Here is a 25,652-nt window from a genome sequence, read left to right as displayed (position 1 = left end):
CTGTATATGATTTAGTAATAAGAAGCTAGTAAGTTCGTTTTGATTATGTGTTAATTATTGCACTGTTCTAAAAGAGAAAATCCTTAGAGGTTCTGCAAATTTGCAGTTAATAGAGATCAACTACCTATGAAGCCCATTTATAGTTTAGATCTGCAATAGATGATAAAATGATGGTTTGTGCTTTGTAATTGTAGAGCACATAGAGCTTTAACTTTAATGCAAAGAATTGCTATAGATCATGTAACAATAATACACACACACACACACACGGCTGCTCTTTGCTTGTTTTCCTCAGTGCTATGAAAACCTATTTTCAGTCTGTGCTTTTATGTAACAAAATCAGGAAGGCTGCTTTTGAATTCCTCCTAGTTTCTGTTCATAATTTTGTAATAGTGGATTGATATCCTTCAACTATCACAGTGCCCTGTCTGGGTTAGTGACTATAAAAGGAGCCCATGGAGGCTCTTTTTTATTGTCTACTTTGAGAGGACTACAGTGAACTGTGTAGTTTCTCTTGGAGTTCTATCCTAACTTGACTTAAAAATAACTTTGAAAACAGTTAGACCATCATGTATTTTGTAATACAGTTGGGCCTCTGCCGATTCCCAAGATAAATGTGTTTAAACAGAAGCTTTCTCATTCATCATCAGCCTCAGCTTTCATCCACAGTTATTTAATGATGATGCAAGCCCACAGCCTTGGTGTTGCAGTTCATCACCATGGAAGTGTTTCTGTCAACAAATCCTTGCTTCGCTGTCACAAAATTGATTTTACAGGGGAAAGGAAGATACCTTTTACTTTTGAAAGATCTTCAGTTTGCCTGGTTGAGTTGCTTTTAAAACAACTGGCAATAACATTGACAACACTAAATTAACAGTTAAGAGTATGGGAAGGGAAAATGGTGAATTAGTTGCTTTGACTTGGGAACTAGATTTGTCATTTAAAATGTTCTTTTAAAAGCTGTGTCTACTTGGAGGTGTGGAGTGTGCTCAAGGGCTTCTATGAGTTTGCTGTCACAGTTTCTGGGAAGCTTTGGCTGCGTTTTTTGTTTTTGTTTTTTGGTTTGTTTATTTTTGTTTTTGTTTTTTTGGTCATGTACAAGTACCACAGGGAAAAAAAAAATCACATTATTGACTTTGCTGCGACGTTGTGCGGTTATTTTTAAAAAGGTCTAGTGCTCCCCTAACTATCTGCAGCTTTTATTTTCTTCTTGAGAGTTCTTTCAGAAATATAAATTTATGCTTCTAATTGTAGCCTTACTCACAAGCAGGACAGCATCCACATTAAGTAATCCAGACTTGCTTTGGGAACCAAATAACACAGAAGAATAACACTTTTGTTTTGAAGCAGCATGTTCAGAAGTTTATGTCCTACTGGCTGATTCCAGAGTTAGATGTAGTATATGCTTTATGGAATTTCAGTCTGTTGGAGAAACATAATCAATGTTTGATAGTCAGGGTAATTCATATTTCCAAATGTGCTTTCTGGCTTTCTATCATGTGCCAAAGCTTTTAATTTTTACTATCGGTTTATGTGTGTACTGCCTAACAGCAAATTATTTAATATTACTTTATCTTGTTATCTGTAAACATATTATGGTTTCTAATAACCCTCTTTTGGACACCAGGAATATTGAGATACATATCAAGAATGGCATTAAGCTTGCCATAGTTATTTCGGTTCATCTTGAAGTCATGAAGATAAAACTTTTATTTATTTGAGTCACTCTTTCCTCCGCTAATATGTGACCAGAACTATAAATGACAAATAGGTCCTGCTTGTTCTTTAGGAAGAATTCATGGATTTTTAAACAGGAAATAAAATTATATTGCACATGCAGATATATAACAAAAATGATCAAATGAAAATTCAGCAAGCAATGGCAAAAGTAAAACTATTTACTGCTTTATAATGTTAAGTAATTCACCAAGACAAGTTGCAGTCAAATTAAAGTGAGTTATGGAAAATGAAATACATAAAGATGTATATATACAAGTGCAGACTAAATATTTTTCATACAGGTATGTAAATGAAATGATATACAGTAAGTGCACACTTGATACGTCTATGCAGGCAACACATAGTTAGTTCCAGATACCCTTGTACAGTCCATGCACAAATCTTCCCAAAGTACAAGTTTAGTCATTCTTTTAGGGGATTTGGGGGGATGATTAAAAGAGGACCGAGTTCCTTGCAAGAATATCAGCATGAACTAGGTGAGGGTGAGGGTGGTCAGTTATATATATTACTTACTGTAATTTGTGATTGTCGAGGAAGAGGTGTGGCTGTTGGTGTGATAGTAATACTGCTGGTGACTTTATTGGTTGTTTTGTTTAGTGCCCCATTAGTTAAGCCTTGAGTTCTGTTATCCTGCAGTGGTGCTGAAGGGCTGGAAGGTCTCATGGGGCTGGCCACAGCTTGCATGTAAGGACTTCCTAAGTGAATGTGGATTTTATTATCCTCAGTAGTTATCACACTTGAACTGTTACTGTTTGAACGTTGGAACTGCCATGATGACTGCCGGTCCGGGGAGACTCGGAAAATTGCGTGCTTGGCACTGATTTCTATTGGCTCTGGGGAGCGACCCTGCTCGGGAGAACTAGCAGAACCAGTCATAGCCAAAACCTGAATAGGTGACATTGTCCGTTCTGGAGTCACAGAACCACAGGATTCTGGGGTCTGTGCTCTGGCAAAGGTTGCCATGGTAACTGGAGGCATGCTTTGTTCTAAGTTTACAAGGCTTTCTGTAGAGGTTTTGGACTTAACTGGTGTTATAGAGGCATTTTGGAGAATGGTAATCCTTTGCTTTGGGGTGCCACAGTTTGGTATCACCGCTGTGCTGGTATAAGAGTGAGGACTCTCTGTGGTTGGACTTGTGATTTCAAGAGTGGCTGTATTTTGGGCGTGGTCTGGAGTAACCTTTATGTGAAGTGGCTGCCCAGGTGTGTGACTTAGAACTAGATCTCCAGGTTGCACAAAGTTGCCATTGGACTTAGTTTGTATTTTTCCATTCTGAGGATGGCCCTCCTTGGATTTCATCCAAGGAATCCATAGTTTCCTGTTTATAGGAAGGGAAGTAGATGGGTTGCATTTGAAGGACAGCACAGATTCCTCATTAGGGTCCTCATCTGGGTCCTCACTCTCCTCATATAGCTGACCATTGATGACTGCTCGTTCCAGAGGAATGAGGCTCTTGTAGTCTGGTGGCTCATTGTCTGCTGCTTCTGTTTGAACTTCTTTGGAAAAAACTTGAGGGTCAGAGATTCTTCTTCCATTGAGACTAGGTCGGAAGCTCTTACTAAAATGTCGATACCTTTCTAATTCTTTAGTGAGGTTTTCAATCTCTCTTCCCAAATCTCTGTTCCTGTTTTCTTGTTGGTTTAGTTTCTTTTGCAAAACTGAGTGGTCTCCCTGGAGGTGACATATTAGGTCCTCTGTTGCCATGTACTCATGAATTTTCTCTTTTAATGCATCCACTTCTCTTGACAAATGACCTGATTTAGCTTCTTCTTCCTGGAGCCTCTTGAAAAGCCACTGCTCATGGCTAGATTCTGTCTTTTCTGCTAACTTGTACTTGGCAAGTTCCATTTTAACATGTTCCAACTCTTGAGACAGAAATTGAGCCCTGTCTCTCTCATTAGCATACCTCCGTTCTAAGGTCTCATACTCATCCTCTGTTTTCATGAGGTCATCCTCAATGGCTTTCATATCCTTTAGCTTCAGTTTCAGCTTTTCCACTTCTTGAGAGAGCTCTTTAATCTTATTGTTTTCCTGGTGTAATGCTGTTGTGGACTTACTGGAATCTTGATTTAATTTGTTTTTTACAGAATCTTTCTCAGTTGCTTCCAGTGATTGAAGTCTGTTTTTCAATATATTAACCTTTGACAAGAGATCATGTCCTTTCTCCTCCTCTGCTTTCAGTTTATTTCTGAGGTCATCTCTCTCCTTGGTTACACTGTACATCTTCTCTTCTGCATCAGTTTTGGACTTGAGTGCCCTCTTGGTTTCCTCAATTAACTTCTCTGTCACTGTTGTCACTTTATTTTGCTCTGCCTGGAGCTGAGAGGCAGTGGTTTGTAACTTATCTTCAGTTTGTTTTAATTTTTCATTCATTGTTTTGCGTTCATCTACAAGCATGACAGTTAATGTTTTCAGTTTAGTCAGATCATCCTTTAGTGTGATTTCTGTCTTTTCTAGCCGACTTTCAATGACTTCTAGCTCCTTGATCCTGGTGTTTAAGCTCTCTACTTCTTCAGACAGTTGCTTTGTGGTCATCTTTTCTTTTCCTAAATTGCATTTCAGAGAGTAGCATTCTTGCTTGCTTTTGTCTAAAGCATCTTCTAGTTTTTCTAGAGCCGTAATCCTTTTACTGAGTTTGTCAACCTCTAGTTTGAAGTCTTTACTCTGTGCTGTCTCTTTCTCAAGCCTCTTATTGAGATCTCTGCACTGCTCCTCCATTTTTATGAGCTCCTCATCTTTCCCCTCCATGTCCAGCACGCGCTTCCGGAGCTCATCCACTTCAGCCATGATGCCAGAGTTTCCATATTCTCCTTTGTTTATTTTGTCTTTTATATCTTGCAGCTCTTCTTCGGCTTTTCTTAAAGACCTGTTGGTCTCTTCGAGCTCATCAATTTGCCGGCTGAGTGCTGCCAGCTTCTGCCGGAGTTGGCGATTTTGACTGTCCTCATTGGTGAGCTTCGCCATAATTTTGTCTTGGTTTTGCTGAAACTCTGTGGTTTGTGTTTGCAGTTCTTTTTCTAGTCTGGTTGCCTTCTGCTCTTCTTCCTGAGCTCTGGCTTCAGCAAGGGCTAGTTTACCATGTGTTTCCTTTGCACTTGTGGTCAGGTCTTGGATTTTCTGTCTTTGAAGGGCAAGCTGGGTCGTAAGCCTTTGTTGTTCATCCACCACCATCAAAGCAAAAGACTTGAGCTTGGTCAGCTCCTCTTTCAGGGCAGTGATCCTCTTGTCCTTTTCTTGCTCCTTCTTCTCCTGGGACTCAGTTTCTTGACCAAGTAGCTTCTTTAATCTGAAAAATACAAGAGCACAAATTGCAATTAGTTCTTTAGTAATTCATCAGCTGTAATTAACCATTTTTGTAATTTAAAGTAATTGTATCAGTTCGTAGATAACATCCAGAGAAGTTTCCGAGTTTGAGGGAAAAGAATCTTTATTAAAAAGCAAAACAAAACCCATATACCTTGCTAAGGCATTTTTTAAAATTTGACTAGCATTGATAAGTAACAGTTGAAGTTCACTGTTAGCCTTAGAAGAGGCCACCAAGAATAATTGTTTTAAATTGTTTGTGTGGCATAATCAATGAGTAGTTCAACCTGCATGAAGACTGTAAAGATAGGTACAGATTTGAGATTTCAGTTAGGTGTGGCTTTAAAACTATTCCTGCCCTGACTGGCTAATTAACCCACATAGTTCTCCATTTTCTCAAATTATCTCAAGGGCTTTTTGTGAAAGGGAGGCAATTCACCTAACCTTATCGTAGTGCTGGCATTTGGTAAACATTTGGTAACTGTTGCCATAGTGCTTTTTAAATTACTAATTCTTGGTTTGTATTAAATGGCTTGCTTGAGCCATTACATATGTGCTACTAGTTACTGTTTAAACTCCTTGGTTATTAGTTAAGATATCGTTTTGGTTATTTTTTTTTTCAATTTGTTTAGAAGTTATGCACAGATGGATCTTTTTGTGTATTAAAACTTTGGTTTGTACTAATAAGATAGCATCCTGGGCACCACTTCACCTGTGTCTTTACAGGCCTACTGACTGCTAAGTAAGAGGGGAACTAAGATGCAAATAAGCTCGGGTTTGGAGGGCTACTAACATGTGGAAGCGCAAACAGCTTGACAGCAAAGAGCTTGCTGATAAAAACATCCAGGGCCAGAAATGGAGAAAACATTAGCAGGAACATAATTTAACACACCGTTTTTACTTAAAATTGTCCATTGTAACAGCAAGACATTTTACATGTAGAATAAATAGTCTTTTTCATGCAGTTGGTTACCTCTGTAGTAATGGTACAGTTTCAAAATTGTGATTCTCTTAATTATACTGAGTATGGGCTAATTATAGAGGATGTAATTACAGCTCTGCAGTGTTGTTTTGCAGAAGGTAAAATTGAATGGAATCCCTGAAAAGTAAAAGGATTTAACTTGAAAATTAAAATGTGCTTTCTAGACAAGCCTGTAGAATTCACAATGTGTTAATAAGCCTTCCTCTCTCCCTCCCTCCCTCTCTCCCTCCCTTCTTCCTTCCCTCCCTACTTCCTCCCTTCCCTACTTTCTCCCTTCCCTCCCTCCCTCCCTCCCTCCCTCCCTCCCCCCCTTCCTTCCTTCCTCCCTTCCTTCTTTCCTTCCAATGAGCTATGGGGTCTCACTGTACAGCGTAGGCTGACTCTAACTCGTGGTTTTTCTGAGGCTGGCCTTGAACATTGTCCTTTCTGCTTCATTTAAAATTAAGAATCTGAGAGAACATTTTTTTTTTTTTCTAAAGGAAACAAATTTGGGGCAATATGGGGAATAAAGACTTCTTTATGAGATCCTAATCTGTTCTTTCCGTAATCATGCTACACAAGAAGGAAAAAAAAGGTGTGTTTAAAATAACCACATAATGTAAGAATTCTCAAGCTTTTGGGTGATAGGATCTCCTTCTAGTTTGTCCTGTTCTGAGGACCTCACAGAAGGCTGACATGTAAAGTTCAGAAGCACTGGGCAGGATGCTGGGGCGCGGCTGCTGGTGACCTCATTTGTGGTCTTGGCAAGAGGCTTGGTGACTCTCCCTGTCTTGAGACACCTGGGAACCTGAGAAACATGGCGGCTTGTTCCTGCTGGGTGTAGGGTTTTACAGTTCAGTGGAAGAGTTGGGGTCAACTGCTGTGGTAGTGAAAGAATTCCACAAACTTCAGCAAAGTTTCTTCCTCATACCTTAGCTTTCACTTCACAATTTATGGTGATAACAGGTGCAGTGCTCTTCTTTAGGGTAGAACAATTTCTCCCAAGAAAACAAAAATTGGAGAACAAAAGCTCCCAAGGACTTATCAGTTTTTTTAAATAAGAGCACAATCTGTCCCCTTTTCCTGAGAAAGGGATAGGTTTTCACTAGAACAAGTTCCCAGATGACCCTTGGCTCCTAGTTTTGGGCTTCACTATTTAATGGAGATTTTTCCTAGGTGTGGGAGATTTAGGTTCAGTCAAAGATCCTGTGCTGTCTCGCCAGTCGCACTGCCTGTTCAAGCCAGACTGCAGACCACATCCTGGAACTGATCCAGACTCATGTCTATAAGTGAAACTCTGAATTAGAAACCGTGTCCTTAAAAGATCTCATTTGTCATTGTTTGGGAATACATACACACACACAGTGATTTTTAAACCTTACTTGTTCTTTTAGCACCTACATTTTAAAAAAAAAATTCAAGCTTTAAACAGGTACAGAAAGTACAGTTTAATCTTTGCCATTCAATCTAAAAATCCCCATTATTAAACTAGACAGTCAAGTCATTCTTTGGGAAGAGAGTCTGATTTCTAAGCAATAGCTGTGTAGGAAGGTGTCCTAGCATGTCTCTAGTATCCCCAAAGTAGGATAAGCACCGCTTTCCATCCAGTGGTTCTTTCTCAAGCTGCTCCTGCCCCTGTGCTCTCTTGGGACTTTCTGAAGCAAGTTCTAGAGCAGTTTCCAGCCTAGGAAACTTCCCTGGTAAGGGTTTGCTTAGCCCGAAGGCTGTTTTGAAAGGATTGTTCGAAGGAGAGGCTCAGTGTACATGAGCTTATCAGGCAGATGAGCTTCAGAGAGTATACATGGAAATGTGAATGTAGGCCTTGCTTTCCTTTAAGTTCCCCATGCTTGCAGTTCTGCAGATATTGTGTACCCTTGGGGTATATATACCTCCATTTGAAGACTACTGTCTTGGAGTACTCCTTTAATACTGATATTATAGGATTATAGGAACACTCACTGAATCCTGTCCAATAAAAACAGGTTGTGGAAGCTGATTTTGTGGACACAAATGTGAGGTAATTAAATCCAAACTGGCTTAAAGCAATGTCTTATTACAGCTTTTCTTTAGAGTTTCTTTTATGGCTCAAAGTTGTTTTAACTTTCTGTGGTTTATCACTATTATTATGTGCAATGCCAGTTACTTGCTTTTTCAAAAATATCACATCTGTCATCTTGAGTGTTTTCTGGTACCAACCATAATGCTGGCTTTTCAATATAAATTATACATTCATAGGGTCTTTTCAGTTTTTATTTATATACAGATATGTCAACATGCATCAGCCTATATTTTATCTCCTCATTGTGACATGGTTAATAATATTCGGCATGTAATGTACACACAAAACAGATGGTGCCCTTCTAAAATGCTGTGTAGCCAGTCATACTCATAGAATTTACATTACAGTTCTCACCATGTTTTGTTTTGTATTATTTATGTACATCATAATCAACCCTACTAAAATACTAACTTCTTGAGAATAGAGCATGCATGTAAGGCACTCATTTGTGGTTACTGAAAAGCTTTATGGAAGGAACCAAATGAGTGTTTGTTTGAATGAATGAATGAAACAATGAAAAAAATGTACCTCAGCATTGTCCTAAGTAGTTTTGTTCATTTTTAAAGACGATTTTCTAGTGTTTAACATGTGTGTATTTTTAGGTATTTAAGTAAATATGGTTTTCCCCTCAGCATTTTCTACTCATTGTTTCTATTTCATAATTACAGAGCCTCTAAAAACACAAGACTACTAGAACCATTCCTGTCTTCCTTCTGAAAATCCTGTCACTACAACTCTGCGTACTTTATTATGAGAGGTTTAAATGGTCACATGCTAGCCCATCACTCTCTTTTGATTATTTCACCTCTGCAAAGAAGCAGTTCTTTTACTTTTCCCTTCCAGTTAGGAGTCCTGATGACTTAAAAGTCAGGTTTCTATTTGAACAGTTTTCTCTTGTTTTCAGTCAGCTGGCCCACATGGATAAGTGTAGAGTGATTATCAAGCGTTAGTAAAAAGTCCATACTCACTAATGGCACCGCGTTGTTGTAGTGAACAACTGCAGAGTCATTTAAGCTCTCTCACCTGTCATTTTAAAGAGACAAACACTCCAGTGCATTTATGATGTGGACCTTGAATTTAACAGTTGGCTGTTTAAGTATGGCAATACTTAATTTACAAGAAAGCATTATAGAGTAGGGCTGTAATGAAGTTCTCCCGTAAAGGCACTTAGTGCTAAGCTTGAGTACCTGCAGTTGATCCCTGTATCCCACAAAGTGGAAGGAGAGACCCAATTCCCAGAAATTGTCCTCTGACCTCCACACATGTGCACATAACCCTCCTCTCCACCTAGAAAATGCAGTAAAGAAAGAAAAAGCTAACTGAACAGATAACTCTAGAGCAGGTAACCTAACAAAGACCTCAGAGCAACAGTTTCAGTCTTTTAGATCTCATCCTCTCTTCACTCTTAAATCTTATTGAAGACTGAAAACTTTTGATCGTGTGGGTTTTATTTATCAGAATTTACTGTATTACAATTTAGTAATTACTATTGGAGCCTCAGTGTGATAGGAGGAGGCAGGGGCATCAGGGGTTTAACATTTTCCTTGGTTATAACTTTGACACCAAAAAATTATAAGACACTGGCTCCCTAAATCTGTTTTATACATTCCATTAGCTGTGGTAGCCAGGGTATCATCACAGGTCAGGTAGCCTTTGGAAAACTTGTGCGTTTTTGAGAGAATGAACAAAAAGGGTGTTTATGAAGATAGGGGTGACCTTGCTGATCTCTTGGGGGCTGCACTTTGAACCTTTGCTCTAGGAGATACACAAGAGAAATGTAATGGCAAATGTTTTTCTCCCGAAAAGCTTAAGGACTGTCACTCTGTTACTTAACAGCCCTAGTTTCATCATGATGGAATCCCTAGTCTGCTTTAATGCTTCCTTTCTCCTCCTCCTCCTCTTTCTCTTCCTTCTCTTATTCATTTTTTTTCTCTTCCTCCTCTTCCTTTCTTCCTCTTCTTTGCTTTGAGGTTTCCATCACTAATACATCCATTTGTTTGCTGCCCATCACAAGAGATAGGTTCTTTGCCTTCAATTTGTTCTTCCCAGTTCTTTGAACTATCTGCATACTGTTACTGTTTTGCTTGCAACTACTCCTTGAAATTAGGGCATCTAAACTACAGAGTTTGCAGTTGACTATTTTGGTCTGTGTGAGTGTGTGTGTGTGTGTGTGTGTGTGTGTGTGTGTGTGTGTGTGTGGTTTGTTTGTTTGTTTTTGCTTTGTAGCCCAGGCTGACTTTGAAGTCAGCCTCTGTAGTGCTAGGAGTACAAATGTATACCATTCAATGGGCCCATGATGCCTGTTGTTTAAAACCGGTTCATCGATAATGTAGTTCAGCTAACAAATATTTAGTTCACTTTAGGTCTTTACAAGACAAGTACAATGAATTTACTGTGCGTGTAAGACACTGTACTTGCTATTTGCTATTTTCCCACCATACTTGTCCAGCCCAAGCTGATTATAATTTGTGTAGCCCCTTATCAGTGACCCCAAACAGGTTGATCATTTAGTCTTAGGGAGATAATGTTATGTGAATGTTATTACTCTAGAGGTTAGTTTAATACTTTTATTTAAAGACTGCATACATTACACTGATTGTATTCATTTTTATATGTGTTCTTCTGGCTATAAATTTTAGAACTTTGGTTATGTCATATTTCATTTTATTTTTTTAATTATTGAATTATACTGATAACAAGTTCTAGCAATTTGAAGAATAATACATGGAGTTTGTTGGATTCTTCCTCCTTTTATGATAATTACTATAATTTATGTTTCCTGCTGTGCTCCATGCCTTTTCAATGGGACTTTTCACTGTTTAGTCTAATTTTTAGGAGCATTCATAAAAATACTTATGACCAGCCTTTTTGATTCTATGTATGCTACTTCCTTTTATTTATCTTACAAGTCAAAGGGTTTTTCTTTTTTTTTTTTTTTTCCCCACTTTTAATTACAGTTACTGCATACCATAGCCATAGTGTAATGCTCAATTCTTTTGACTTGGTCAGCAAGATCTAGAAGAATAGTCCGATTTTTTTTTTTTGGGGGGGGGGGGCATCCGCTAGCCAAAAATGAGTGTACATCTGTGTCTGCTTTATGTCTTTGTTACCAAAGATCCTGTCATCGTTGCTGAGATCATTCAGAGATACCATAGATGGGCCAGAGTCAGCGAGCTGGGTTACTATTTTCTGTCACTGTGAAGTTACAGTTGGAACATAAAGTGAAGGAGAGGAGGTAGTTCAGTGGTATATGTGACATAAGTGAGTTAGTCTTACTCACAATTTGGGTAGTCTTAGTTAGTTCCCAGTACTCGGGGAAAGTGAAATAATAAAGAGCCTGGGAAATCTCATCAGATAAATAGGATTCTGGGAGGACCTATGATCAGGAACTGGGGTCAAATCCTGCTGTCTTAAAATTGAGAAAAGAATAAAAGAACAAAGTAATGGACTGAAGGTCCCTTAAGGAAAAACTGCTGAAAGGTCAGGTTACAGAATCAATAAAAGACCAAGTTCACAGAACTGTAGAGAAAGAAGGCAGAAAACTACAAAGATAGTATTTCATCTTGAAAGCAAAGGAGGTACCTATGGAATCTAGGCTAGGAAAGCTACTCCTCCCCCACCCCCATACCAGGTGGCCACTTGGAAACCTCCGTGTGAGCCTTGGAGAGGAAATAGAAACTGGGACAGAAGAATATCCTATTTATTGAGTTTTATCAGTATGAGCCTGAATTGTGTCAGGAAACGTTCTAGTTAGAACATTTACGGCAATGAGAGTTTGCTTAATTCCACTGATGTGGGCCTGGATATAGTAGAGCATTTGTCTAGCATGCCAAAGTTCCTGGGTTCAAACTCCAGCACTACAGCAAGAACACAGATAGAAAACAAAATATTTGAAAGTGCCACAAATCTTGTGCCTCAACCATTTTTCAGTTTAGATTTTTCATACTAATACTTAACCAGATTTTCTTTTGGCTGTTCTTGTGAAGAATCAGGGGAGGCGACAGTAGCAAGAGGAAACTTAAAAAAAAAAAATAAAACAAAACCCAAAACACATATACTGAGCTTGCATAGAGAACCTCTCACTTTTAGGGGGAAGAGGACTGGTTCACCTCTGCTCACTCCCCTCTGAATTGTGGTTCTTAGCTATTTGGAAAATATTCTTCAGATCAAAAGTGTTTTCCTCTTAGACTTTACATTTTGATTGATATCATGTTCCCTGTCTTACCAAGTGATCAGGTTTTTTAATCCTTGCCAGACTAAGTTTCAGATCGATGGCTTCTTGAACTTTCTAGGTCTTCTTAGGCCCACCACAGCCGTGACGTGACTGCTCTGTGGGCTTCTCTTTAGGAAGAAACATTCATGAAGTTGCTTGGCATGTGCAGCTTTGGATTCTCAGCAAGCATGTGTGTCCCTGGTCATGCTGTGGAACCTAGCATAGCTCTAAATTTTGTGTGAGAGTGGTCTTTAAGCTCCTCATACTGTGACTGCTCATCCTCCTCTTCCCTTCCTGCCCTCTTCCTGAGCTTTACTTTCTACCTCTGGGATCTGTATTCTGTTTCCTCATATTTGCCTTCTTTTACATAGGTCTAGTGTCCTTTCTTCTACCTTTTCCCTACTGACCTTAGTAGTAGATGGCAATAAATAATGCAGGTCGCTGAGTGACAGTTGCCTGTGCACCGGCCAGCCCTGAAACATGCCTTTGTGGTCTGTACCAACCAATGAGAAATGTTTGCAGGCATTACAGATGTTCCAGCACTGGGGGTAGAGATGAAAACTTGTCTGGTTAAGAATTAACTGTCTAGAGTGAGTTAATTTATAGGAATTTTTTTTGTAAAAAGTATCTGGTATTCAGAAATCTTCTTTATATGCTGCTCAGTTGTACTTGAGATCAGCCATTAGTTTTCATCTCTTTTTTTGTTCGCAGATCTACTCCCCAGCTCTTCTCCCTTCCCAGAAGAAAATGAATGTACAATTTCAAGTGCAGTGCCAGCGTACCAAATGGATGTCACTAGCTGACCTTCCCAAAGCCTGTCTGATGCTCAAGTCAAACTGACTCTTCCTTCCTTGAATGTGAATGTGTACTTTGTCTGCTGGGTTCACAACTCAGACTTCATCTGTTTGCAGAGGCTTGCAGAGGTTCCGGGGTTGGGGGCGACTGACTTAGGATAGACCTGAAGGAATGGCTTCCCCCCTTTCCCTGTAAATATTTGGTAGGCTTTGCTTCTTTAGTTAAAAAGAAATTGTTAAGGCCACTAAGGATATTTATGTTGAAGCAGCTGGAGAATGAAGCTGTGCAAAGCCCACCTTCCTGTTGAGAATTTAAAAGGTTGAAATATCTGATTTTTCTCAATACCTGGTAACTTAAGGTTTTTCTATTGGGAGATTTTTGACAGGGTCTCCCTAAAATAGCTGAAGCTGTCCTTGAACTTGCAATCTTCCTTTCTCAGCCTCCAAGTGTCTGCATCACCACCAGTAGCTCATATTATTCCATAATTGAACTTGTTTGATTTTATGTACTTTCAATTTCTTGAGCAATATGGATTTCAGTCTTAATTTACAGATTATATCTCAAAATTTGTGCATTAAAAGTTCCAAACTGTAACTACGGATGCTAATTTCTTTCTCTACCTTTAGGAGTAGAGTGTCTAGAAATTAATGAGCAAATATAAAGTTTCTCATTCTCTCCTTTTAAACAAATAGTTACTTAAACTATCTTTTTTATCATACAGCATTTCTGGAGATTTCTACATTACATCACTGTTCTTAAGCAGGGGCAGAAAAAGTTAGTAAAATTAATCTGGTTATAAAATAAGTCTTAATAATAGGCTTATTTATTAAGTCTTAATTATAGGTAAAGTTATTGGAATTATAGGCTTTTTCCCTTTAGGAGTTTTACTAGGAAAGTAAATTGTAATAATGAAATTACTTAAAATAGCACCTTGTAGATTCCTACCATTGCAGTGTACAGCTTCCTGGAAGCCTTGGAGCTGGATTCTAGTTCCCAGTGTGATCTGTGGCATCTGCACAGAAGGATTCAGACAGACTTGACACTGGTCTTTTACTATGCCACTTGATTTTACTTAATTCCTTAATTCAAGAATTAACTAGTATGCTTAGTTTTACAGGATGGGGAGGGACCAAACATCTATAATTTAGAGCAGTTAACTTAATAAACAACACCAGATAACCAGACCAGAATAAGATTATATTGGCAGCAAAACCTGTTTTTCACACTCCCCCTCCCTTGCCCCTTTAACCATGACACATGTGAGGGAACCCACATAGACCTTAGAAGAGTTTGCTGTTTCTCCCATTTGGCCCATTAGTCTCCACTCCACTCATTCTGCTCCAGTCATACTGGGTTTTTGTTTGTTTTTTGCTGTTCAGACTTGACATCCTGTGTGCCTTTGTTTTGGGTTTCTCCTTAAGAGGTATTGGACTCTTACCTTCTCTAGCTTATACCATGTATTGCTTATTTATTTGACTGTTCCTTAAACTTTATGGGCTGGAGAGATGGCTTAGTGGTTAAGTGCTGTGTCTGCTCCTCCAAAGGACTTGGTTCAATTCTTAGCACCTGTATGACAGATTACCTGGAGTTATCTGTCACTCTAGTTCCAGGGAATCTGACACCCTCTTCTGGCTTTTGTAGGCACAAGGTATGCATGCACAGACATACATGCAAGCAAAACACTCATACACTTAGAATAAAACTTAAAAAAGAATATAAACTTTATAGGTAGAGGTATGTGTGGCCCCACGCATGCTCAGTTTATTTAGTAAATGGCCAGTCACTGGAGTCTGTTATATTCAGTGCTTCACTTCCAACTTGAAAACAGTGCATAGTACTTCCTTGGTATTCAGTAGATATTTGAACAAATACCTGTTTTACTTTTGTATCAGGTACAATATTAGGGAGTTAGGAGAAAATATAAATAGCAGACACATAGTGGTCCCTCTCCTTTATAGTGTGGAAATAATAGAAATGATTGAGCAATTGTTTTATACCATGTTCCATGCTATTTCTGGAAACACTACAGGCAGAATAATTTTCTTTATTAAGAACGAGAGCTCAGTTAGGCTCAGAAAATTAAGTAACTTGTTAGAGGTACAGCTTTGTAATTAGCAGAGCCAGAATGCCAGTACTGCTCTCTGAATTTTGATCTCCTCACTAAAACAAATGTTTACACTGTCTCATATATCTTGTGTGCCACCCTCACTGTGAATCTGTGCTAGAATACTCTACTTGTCAAAGACAGAAAAGGTCCCTACTACCAGCCATCCAGTTTTTGTTTCCTATAGGTTCATGGCTACTTTGAGCCTTGGTCACAAGACATTAACAAGTATCCTCTTCATCATTGTAATGCTAGAGCAAGTTTATTATGCTGAATGACTTCAGCATAAATTTGTAATTATTTTTGGATGGTTTTAAAATTTTTGACTTTGCCAGTAATAACATCTCGCAACTCATAGAGGAGTTGAGTGTGTCATAAATACCATTTCCATAGAACATTTCAGGGAACTTTTAAGTTCTCAGAAAATATTTTTAACAGACAGTATTTTCTCAGACAGACTTGAAGGACATAATAACTGTATATCCTTAGAAATGTTTGTATTATCTTAGTTTCTTCATAGTATTTATCTGTATTTCTCTTATTAAAAATATATTTATTTAGGTGTTTTTTATATCTGAGATTGAGGAAATAGAAACATTTTCTAGAGAAGCATTCTGACATAGGTGTTAATTTTAAAAATCTCATTGAGCCTTTTTTCCCCCCTAGCCCTTGTTATTTTCATTCAGATATTGCAAATATATATTTGGAAGATTAGCATAATTCCTTTCTCTCAACATTCATTTATGGGTTGGCTTTGGGAATTAAACTCAATACCTTTGGAAGAACAGTCAGTGCTCTTAATTGCTGAGCTATCTCTCCAGACCCCTATGGGTTAGTTTTGTTTACGTCTCCTTAAAAAAAATTGTAAGTAGTATATTCTTTTCCAGGTGTTTTTGATCATACTTCCAAAACCATAACCCCAGTATTTTTAATCCCTCCCTTTCTTCCTCCCTTTCTCCTTCCTTTCTTCCTATTCTCCCCTCCTCGGTTCTTTCTTTCTAAAAGCCTTTGGCTTTCTTACATGAATTTATTGGTGTTAAAACACCCAAGCAAGGATCAGTCATGTGCCAGAGTGGACAAGTTCACTGGTTTTCACCTCATAGTAGCCTGGCTTTCTACACAGAGGCAGCGGCTAACATGGTATGCTTGGGTAACCAAACACTTCCAAACTTGTTTGAGGGAAATTCAAACTTCAGAAAATGTGAAAACCACAACAACAGAGGCTTATGATTTACTGTGATTACTAAAATCATACAGTTTACCATAGAAATTGGGTAGATAAGACAATCAAGAGTATAAAATAAACGTTTTAATTCTTAGAGAGGACTTGGGTTTTTTGGTTTGGTTTCATTCTTCATTTTAACTGTAGTAAATTAGGGAAATGGTAACACTGAATACATTTAATAGTGTTTAGAGAGTAGAGTAGTTGAAGAATCGGTTGTTATGCTGTAGCCTGTTTTCTTGTTAAGCAAACAGATTACAGACCGTAGTAGGCATCCTCTGTCCTCTGTTACCAACTTTTTTCTTAGTTCCTGAGAACCTAAGGCATTGGTTTATGATTTTGGAAAGCTAGAGTTTGAGGTCATATGTAAAATCTAATTATAGATAAGCAGGAAAGGTTTTTGTTTGTTTGTTTTGTTTTTTTCCTAAAATGTACCAGAACACAGGTGACTGTTGTCTTCTGGTTTTATTTTGCATGTCCTATTACATTCATTGTAAAAATTAAAATTATTTTGGTCATCAGAGCCTTAATTTCCCCTTGACTTTTAAGGTTTTTCCAAAGTAATTTGGGTTACATTTTCCTTTTCTGCCATTTCTGAGCCCTCAGAAAACTTACGGGTGTAAGCATCGGGTTACAAATGACTTCTAAGCCTGGGCTCATGACACAAATGCATGTTGTACTGTAGGCACTTCTGTCACACACATGACACCAGCTCCATACCTCACTTATCTTGCCTGACTCTGCCGTTGTGTTTGTCCCTGAGTGAAATGTTAGTCATTCCAGTTACGTTTATCTCTGTAAGGAATGGTCTATTCATGGCAGAATTAGAGAGACGTCTCAAAGTGTATTTTATCTGTTTGTTTTAGGAATACCTATCCATAAAACTAGTTTAGTTCTAACATTAGTTTTGAATTTTAAGAGCAGGCAAACTAGTTGAAAAACCACTGGAGAAAAAAAAAAAAGCAAAACCATAGTTTGTAAACAGTTGAAACACAATTTTAACAAGCCATATTTCCAGTAGGCGGAAAAGCTGGACTGGAATTCTCTCACTTCTGCTGGGCCTTCTCTCACCTGCCTCTCACCTCCCCAGACACAGGAAATAAGCAGTACAGTTTCATGACTCAGATCTGGAAAACCTTGGAGAATCCTCAGACCTTAGTTCCACATGACAAAAGCCTCCAGCAACCTTTAGGGTTTTTTCCCTCCTTCCTTTCCTGTTTAATGTACACAAGTTAACATGTCAAGAGATCATATGGCTCATCAAGCTGGCTTGTAACTATGTTGAGTACCTTATTTGCAATTTCATGACATTCAGATCTTTGTTCCTTTCTATAGAAAGCATTTATTATAGTCAAAAGTTAAAAGCAAGGAAGTAAATCTTCATGTTCTGTCATGCTAAATTGAAAATAAATGAAACTGAGAAATTAACACCAAAGGAGAGAGAGGCATGTAATTGTCTGTGTCTAAGATCTGAACATAAGCCTTTAGCCCAAGTTTTAGATTCATTTCACAAACTTTTCATTTGTGTGCCTCTGAGGCTGGCGTGGTGAAGTTTCAAGATTAAACAGCTCCTGGGTTAGTTTTTAAGCTTTTTGTGTTACTTGCTCTTGTCCATACTTTAATAGCTTGATAACTAGGTCTTAAGTGACAAGATACCTTTAGGAAAGGAAAGCTGTGCTTTTCTCCTTCAGAGAGGTCACCTTCCACCAGGGGAATCAGGGTTAAGGATAACCTCTCTTTCAGAGTGGTTGAGGTTAGGTCAGAAACATAGATTTTCTTCAGTAAGCCCAGTCCTCTATTTCATTGCTGGATGTCAGAGAACCTGAGCCCCTCTGAGCTGCATCCTTCAAAGCATTTACTGGGCCCTGGGGCACCAACCGCTCAGCCTGGTCCTGAGGCAACCAACCCCTCAGCCTGGTTGAAGCTAATAGTAAGCCAGGGAAACTTGTAGGAAGACAGGCATAACTTAGCAATAGCATTTACTGAGCATCTGCTTTAGGTATGGAACTCTGCCAATTGCTTCCTTATCACCCATAATGTCTTCCACCTTAAACACTGAAATCTTTTAAGTTGTCTTCCTGTCCATGAGTCCAGGTTACTGTGAAGACTAACCAGTGGGCTAAGTAATCACTGTGTGTGTTTGTGTGTTTTGCTTTTAAATTTTAATTTTGGCTTTTCATAGTAGATTTTTAGAGAATAAACCCAACAACATCTCTAGAGTGTTCTATTCAGAAGTCCATTGACATTTCCCTTTTTGTGAACAATTCTTTCAGCTGTTCATTCTTCGGTCTTCACAGCCCTTAATTTTATGATAGCTATTCAGTATTGTCTTGTTCTGCTTTCTAATTTGTTTTAACATGTTGTTTGCTCTATACTTTTTACTTAGGTTTAAACTCTACAAATACAAGAACCATTTTCTTGAACTATAATAATCTTCTTAGCACGAGTGGGTTAAAGGTCTCAGAATTTCCTTTTGTTATTTCCTATTACTTCTCCCTTTATTGTGAGGTGAGACACTTGGAGGCACAGCCAGATAAAGTCCAGATAGGAGAAAATGGTCAGAAAGCCTTACCTTTACCTTCAATTCTTTGTGTGTATGCTTTACCTAATATGTTCAGTAGGACTGTAAGAAGGCTCCTACAGAGTATCACGTGGGGGGAGATGAGTGGAACCACAAATCCCTTGACAAAGTTGTCACTGCTATTTGATAAGTTTCCATACTATTATATAAACATGTATGCATTTTATATATGTATAAATATATATTTCTATAATATGTAAATGTCAATGTTTATCTACTATAGATGTTTATAATATATAACTTATTATATGTTTTTATAATACTTTTATAATGCCTCCCACCTCCCTTGAGGATGATATACTATTTTATACATGATGGATTAATTGAGTGTTTATGTTGATGGTGAATGAAATGATGCTATTTTTAAAAGGTAACCTTCCCTGTAACCAAAGTGGATGGATTTCCCACAAATTCCAGGATGATTCACCTCTTCTGCTGTTCCCAATTAGCAAACTAACATGCTAAAGCTAAGTGACTTAGACAGCCAGCGTCTCTTCATTCCTTTGGGTTTGGGGGGTAGGGAGGTTACATTTCCCTTGTGCTCCTGGGTCTAGCAGTTCCTTTCTTCAAGCAGACAGTTGGTCCAAATGCAATGAATATTGTACATTCCTCTTATGATCTGATCAAGACAATGTTTTTGTTTTGATTTGTATTTTTTTAAGACATTTTAAAGAGAGGGGAAAAAAAGCAGTTCACCTTTAAACTTTTGTTCCCAGACTAGTGGGCCATGAGACATAATAAATCAGGGAGTTTTGCTTCTGTCAGAGCAGCTATCTTGAAGAACTGCCCTCTTCCCTGAGCTGCTTTGTAAATGATGTGGAGCTCTTTCAGGGATACTGTACTTACGTTAGGTTAAGCTGCACTTTCTTTAATTGATCTATTTGTAATGACAAATCAATATCTTGAATTTTGATATAGATTCTCTGTTTAATCAGAATTCCTAGAAGGATGATTGCCCAATACTGAGATAGTTGGGATAGATGACATTGTCTCTTTTATGAGGTTTAGGGAATATAAAAGTAGAAGAGGCTAGCCCAGTGAATGAATGGCAGAGCCTCTTATTCTTAACTCTTTAGTTTCAGCATTGAGACAATACTGTTTGTCCGTCTGTGCCAGTAATGCCACTAGCAAACAAGCTCAGCAATTCACTATATTCAGTTGCTTATATTTTTTGGTGGGTAGGAGGCATTTGAGGTAGAGTCTCTGTCCAGGCTGTCCTCAAACCAGTTCTATAACCAAGGATGACCTTGAATTCATGACTTTGCTTCCTCTACCTCCCAAGTACTGTGATCAAAACATGCATCCACCACACCAGGCTCTGCTTTGTTGTTATTGTTTGCTTGTTTGTTTTTAAATCCATATTGCTTAGTTTTTATGAACAGCTAATGTCTGTGACCTACAGTGTTTCACTTAGTTCATTGAGAAGCAGATATACATCCAAGGACAACTGAAGCCTGTGTGCAAGAGGCACTGATGTGATTCTGTTCTTTATCATCAGTTCAAAGCCAGTCAGCTAGTGACATGGTGTATTGTGTAGTAACTTGTTTGCTGTTCCTTGCCAGCCCATCTTATTCTTCACACAGTTTGATTGCTGTTTCTGAAATAAAATATAAGACCTACATTGGATTTGTAGTAGGCAATGAAGCTGCCAACTTTGGAATTAGAAAAATATCTCTCATGGAAATTTAGATATAGAAAGTACACACAGAAACTTTGGAGTCAAAATCCAAAGGAAAAGAGAGTCCATTCCTTTCCAGTTACTTGGAGGTTAGTTGTTTGACCACATGCCTGCACCTTCCAGGCCCACAGCTCAGGCTCAGAGATTAGAAACTCAGAGGAATCCATTCTTCATTAAAGACAAAAACTACTGTACTGTGCTGTGTTCTTTCATGCCCTACGGCAATTCACCTGGTGCTCTTTCACCACTTTCAATCTCCTTATTTGGGGGAGGGAGTTAAAGGAAATATGGAGAGATGGGCCCAAGAGCTAAGCATTTGAGGTAGTCTGCGTACACAATATAATCTGGAACAGTAAGTTCATAGCAGATTTCACTGTCTTGACTCGATCTGACTCTGGTTTCTCTCCTGGCTTTTTGATTTGTAAGTCAGTTCTATGGTTAATTCAAGTAGTGGCAGAGATTTGTTTAGGACTTGTGACCAAAATGTAGAAGGGCCCCTCCTCAGCCCGTTATTGACAGAGGATCCTCTTCTCAAGTCAAAAGCTTCTAGGTTGTGGATCTTTTATTTATACTTATTCAGTATCCTTCTGGTCCTAGTAACATGTCTAACAACAGGTAGGTACTAGTACTATTCTAGATGACTGGGAGAAAGCTGTTTGTAAGAGTGATACGTTATCACTCAGATACAGATAGTGAACCAGTTAATGTGTGATACAATGTCGCAATGCATGGTGTGAGGGTAAATGAAGCAAGGTATCCACACACAAATGGACTTCAAAGGTGCTGGTATTTCATGTTGAGAGTGCTTTGCAGATGTTAAATCTCTGATTTTTGAAAGAGGGCTTCTTGACAGCTAAGGAGGTTGGTAGAGTAGAAATTATTTGGTACTAACAAGTCACTTGTCAAGTCAGTTCAGAATGACGTCAGCACACACTCCACAGCACCTCTCACCTTCAAATAAAGAGTGGGGTTTACCGTCCAGATGGCCTGATTAAGTTGTACTGACATCATCTCACTCCTCTTCCTTTGTTCTGTTATTTATTTATTAATGAGACCATACCCACCTTTTTTGGTTAATGAATTTTATGTCTAAATTACCACATACAATACTGAGGCTACTTCTTGAGGCCTCTGTTTGCTTGCCCTTTGAACACTAATTAAAGGGGAAACCAATAGTGGGCTACAGTCCAGGAGTGGAGGAGTCTTGGCTCTGCCTGTGTGTTGCTCAGCATCGTTGGTGCAGGTCACACTGGATATCAGTGTCTTCTATAATGTCAAGCATCTGGATCAGATGACCACTGCCACTTGCAGCTGTGAAGTTCTGCTGGCATTCTTTGCTGTGTTAGCTGGCAATGAGCACATACACACTCTTGGGGTTGTCTATTTAGAACTTACTAAGACCTGCCCCAAATGCATCTCTGTGGTTGAATGTTTGCCATTCTGGTGTAATACATCCTGATTTTTGCTGGTAAGTGGCCTTTGGACTAGAATAAGTAATTACAAATAGAAATAAGAAATTGCGTATGTGTCCCAGGGATCACCTACCTATCTCTGTATACCTCCCTACTACTCCTCATACAAACATTCCTTACCTTTGTCATTATAAAATAGTTGTATCCCAAGACATAGACTCATTTGGGAGCCAATTGAACATAGGACTGTGAGGATGGTTAGATTAGAGAAGGAACACTGCTAATGTGTTCTTTACTCTTCTTGAACTCAGAATTACAACTGCTTCGATCCTATCTTAATCTGCTGAAACATTTCACACAAGCGTGAAGAGGGAAGTTTCCTCTCCTGGCTAAAAAAGTTTGCTTGGGCAAGGCCCCTTCAGCTTTGATTGCCCAGCTTTCCCAGTCAGAGGCACATTAATGCAGATTTAACAAGGGAAAGAGACTCTCAGCACTGTTTCTTAATGAAAAAGGAGGATGTGGAAGTGTTTACAGCTACGCTGGTGATTAGATATCAGTAATCACTTAACCTCATAGAAAGATTCAAGACAGATGTCACGCACACTTCAAATGATCTGCCAGAGGAGAATCTAGTAGTCTTTGCAGTGTACAACAAACTTAGGTAATATGGTTGGTGGCTCAGAAACACTGTGGTGATGGCAGAAGCAGCAATAGGAACTTTTGTGATGCTGCCTGCAGATGCAGTAGCTCATTCTTAAAAGATTATTTAAACATATTCACAGAGACTAAGCAATCAGTTGAAAGGGAAGAAACATTCATATCCCACCTCAAATTACATAAACTTAACTTGAAATTAATGATATGCCCATAAGGTGGGCATAAGGTGGAGGGGATGTTAGATTTTTCAAAGATAATGATTGGCTGTTTGAACCACAGATGGCACCTTTCAGGTCCCTAGAGAGGCTGGGACCAATATTGCTTTCTGTTCTGATTAGTACTCCATAATATTAGTACTAGTATTAGTACTCAGTCTTTTCCTGGCCCACCCTCCTTTTTTCTTTAAAAAAGAGGATCTGGTGTGTGTTTGTTTGTTTTCCTATTTACCTTGTAAAAACTTACAAAAGGATTAGAAATTTATTCTTTTAATTCTCACTTTTAAAACTTTAAATTGTTTATTACTAAAGGTTTTTTTTGTTTATTTGTTTGTTTTTGGTAACAGAACAGAGAATCTTAAAATGATACCCATAGGGTATGAGTGGGTGGGTTGGGGGGAGGTGATGGAAAATTAGTCGAAATTGTAACAAGACTGAAAAATGAAGACAAATACTTGATTCATGTTTTTGTATTGGACCTTATTCATTAGGAAAATGTAGAAATCTAGTGATTAATAGCTAGGTTAATTGCTATAACGGGAAATAAACTTAATAAGCCTACAACTGCAGTGTACTTTATATGAAGTGTTAAAAAAAGATTCCAAGGTGCAGATTGTCCTAAGAACTGAGAAATACTCACCTACACAGCCCATTTTGAGATAGTATATCCATGACAAATTTAGTTTAACTTTCAGTTTTAAAAGAGCTCTTAATTTCTTTAAAGCATGCTTAAAAATTAGCATATCAAAAAAGTTGTGCTGTTAAAAAGTACGTGGTTAGGATGTTTTAAATATTGATGTTTTTGTACTTAAAAACAAAGGCATACTGTGGGAAACACAGCTGTGAGGTTTTGACAAAGGTTTATACTTTTCTACAGTTGAGCTATAGTTTATGTTACAGATGGTACTTTGGGTATAGCTGAAACAATAATTTATGGTCTCTGTTTTCCTCCTCGACCATCTTAGAAAATGCAAATACCTTTTTCCCAAGGAAGGAATTTTTCAGCTTCCAATCACTGTCTATAAAACAAACAAACAAACAAAAATCCTCCTGTCTTCTAAACATAGAATCCTATCTTCTGAACATCTTCCTAGTGACCTGGCTGCTGGCCTTTCTTTTCATGATGAGAGACTTCCCTGGGATTGAAGTAATGGTTTGGAGGAATAAACTTGCAGTTTATTTAGCCTTTCTTCAGACCTGATAACACGTGATTTATTTTTAGAATAGAAAAACCAGTCTTTTACTTTTCCAAATAAAACGAAAATAAAACCTCATAGGCAGCAAAAATGGTAGATGTGTCATATGCTTTTAAAACACAACTCTTAAGAACTACTAAAAACATTTCTCAATATTTGATCACATTAAAATACTTTCATTTTTAAATCTCATATCTAGCTTTCCTTTCCTGACAAGTACAAATAAAATATACATTTGTACCTGAAAATGATTGTAGTTCCTTTCTGTTGAACATTCTCAACCAGTAACTTGTATGGTCTTTGCAATGCCAAGAATATGAAAGTGTTTTCAGCCTTTCAGCTTAATTAAGTCAATAGCATTGGTAGCCTATGGATTCTGAGCTCGTAATTGTGTAAACTTGGAAAACAGAGGCTACTTAAAAGGGGAAAGGATTCTTTCCGTTCTTAAAGTTGTGTTTCACACTGGATGTTCGGATCAGATAAAGGTGCAGAAGTCGTTTCCCATCTCCTCTTCTAGTGTGCTTGACTAATAAAAATTCCTCTGCTGATCTTTATTTTGAAAGGTAACGTAAAATATGTAGCTTTTCAGTGTCTGCCAGAATGTTCATTTTTACTGTAAACCTTTAATAATAAATAGCAATAGCCTTTTTATTTTTAGGTGTAATTATTTGTGGTTAATAATTAAGACTGTTGTAGATGCTACGCTCAAATTAGTTTTTAAAATTTTTAGTATCTAGAATACTAATCTAGAGATGATAGTTCCATCTTTTAAGTGAGGATTGATCTTCACAAAGTAGAGCTGAAGTAGAAAGAACTAGAAATGAACAACTTCCTGGTACAGACTGACGGGTATTTGAGCCAGAATAGTAAAAGATTTTTGTATCATCAAAAAGTTATTTTAAAGGTTAGTTTCATACAAGTTCCAACCTTATTTCCACTGTTTAAAAAAAAAAATACTTTCATATTAAGATTTCTAAGGAAAAGCTGGCACTAACAAATCCAATCCCATGTGGCAGGATTTCGCACTCGGCTCTTGGAGTTTTAAGTCCTGAGGAGATAAGAAACTGGGGTAGAGCTGTTACAGTGGAAGTCCCAGCCCTTTAGATTTCTCAGTACCTGTAGCCACTGGGAAAGCCTCGGAATCCATACCCCCACCTCCCTTTTCAGCTTAAACCCCGTCTTCTCCCCAGCCGCAAGAACTTTGAAGTTCCTCTACTGGGAAAGGGCTTGAAGCTGGCAGTCTCTGAGCGCGCTCCGCGAAACCTGCCCGGCGCTCTGAAGCCGAGCCGGTGCGCGGTGCGCCTCACACCCTTGCCCCTAACCCGGGGCGGGGGCCGTGCGGGAGCCGGAGGTGCGGCTCTCCGGGGCTTACCTGGGCTGCGGGCGCCGGGCTGGGCCGGGCAGGGCGGCGAGCCGGGCCGCGGTTGCGCTGCGAGCGGCTGTGCGCGCTCCGGGAGCCTCCCGAACAATGCGAGCGGGCTGCCGAGCGCGCCGGCCTAGGGGCCTTACGTCACCG

General features: G+C 38.7%; 3 protein-coding genes across 4 annotated transcripts in view; 1 reads left to right on the top strand and 2 right to left on the bottom strand.

The window, feature by feature from the left end:
• The window catches only part of Cmss1 (cms1 ribosomal small subunit homolog), a 305,385-nt gene that overhangs the window by 22,971 nt on the left and 256,762 nt on the right, over positions 1-25,652 (top strand). The window lies entirely within an intron of this gene.
• LOC129666913 (filamin A-interacting protein 1-like) overlaps positions 1-25,652 on the bottom strand; it is an 88,254-nt gene that overhangs the window by 15,097 nt on the left and 47,505 nt on the right. The window lies entirely within an intron of this gene.
• LOC129666898 (filamin A-interacting protein 1-like) lies at positions 1,881-25,652 on the bottom strand. Its single transcript, XM_055594250.1, has 2 exons — positions 25,509-25,652; positions 1,881-5,026 (listed from the first exon to the last, which is right to left on the bottom strand). Exon 2 carries the CDS (start codon positions 4,909-4,911, stop codon positions 2,233-2,235), a length of 2,679 nt encoding a protein of 892 aa, XP_055450225.1. The 5' UTR covers positions 4,912-5,026; positions 25,509-25,652; the 3' UTR covers positions 1,881-2,232.

Source organism: Psammomys obesus, unplaced genomic scaffold, assembly GCF_907164565.1.
Source record: "Psammomys obesus unplaced genomic scaffold, mPsaObe1.curated_primary_1811, whole genome shotgun sequence".
Classification (NCBI taxonomy): Eukaryota; Metazoa; Chordata; class Mammalia; order Rodentia; family Muridae; genus Psammomys; species Psammomys obesus.
This window is presented reverse-complemented; position numbering and strand designations above follow the sequence as displayed.

Coding starts and splice junctions, on each gene's coding strand:
- LOC129666898 (XM_055594250.1), bottom strand. CDS start 4,911: ATGGTGGTGGATGAACAACAAAGGCTTACGACCCAGCTTGCCCTTCAA.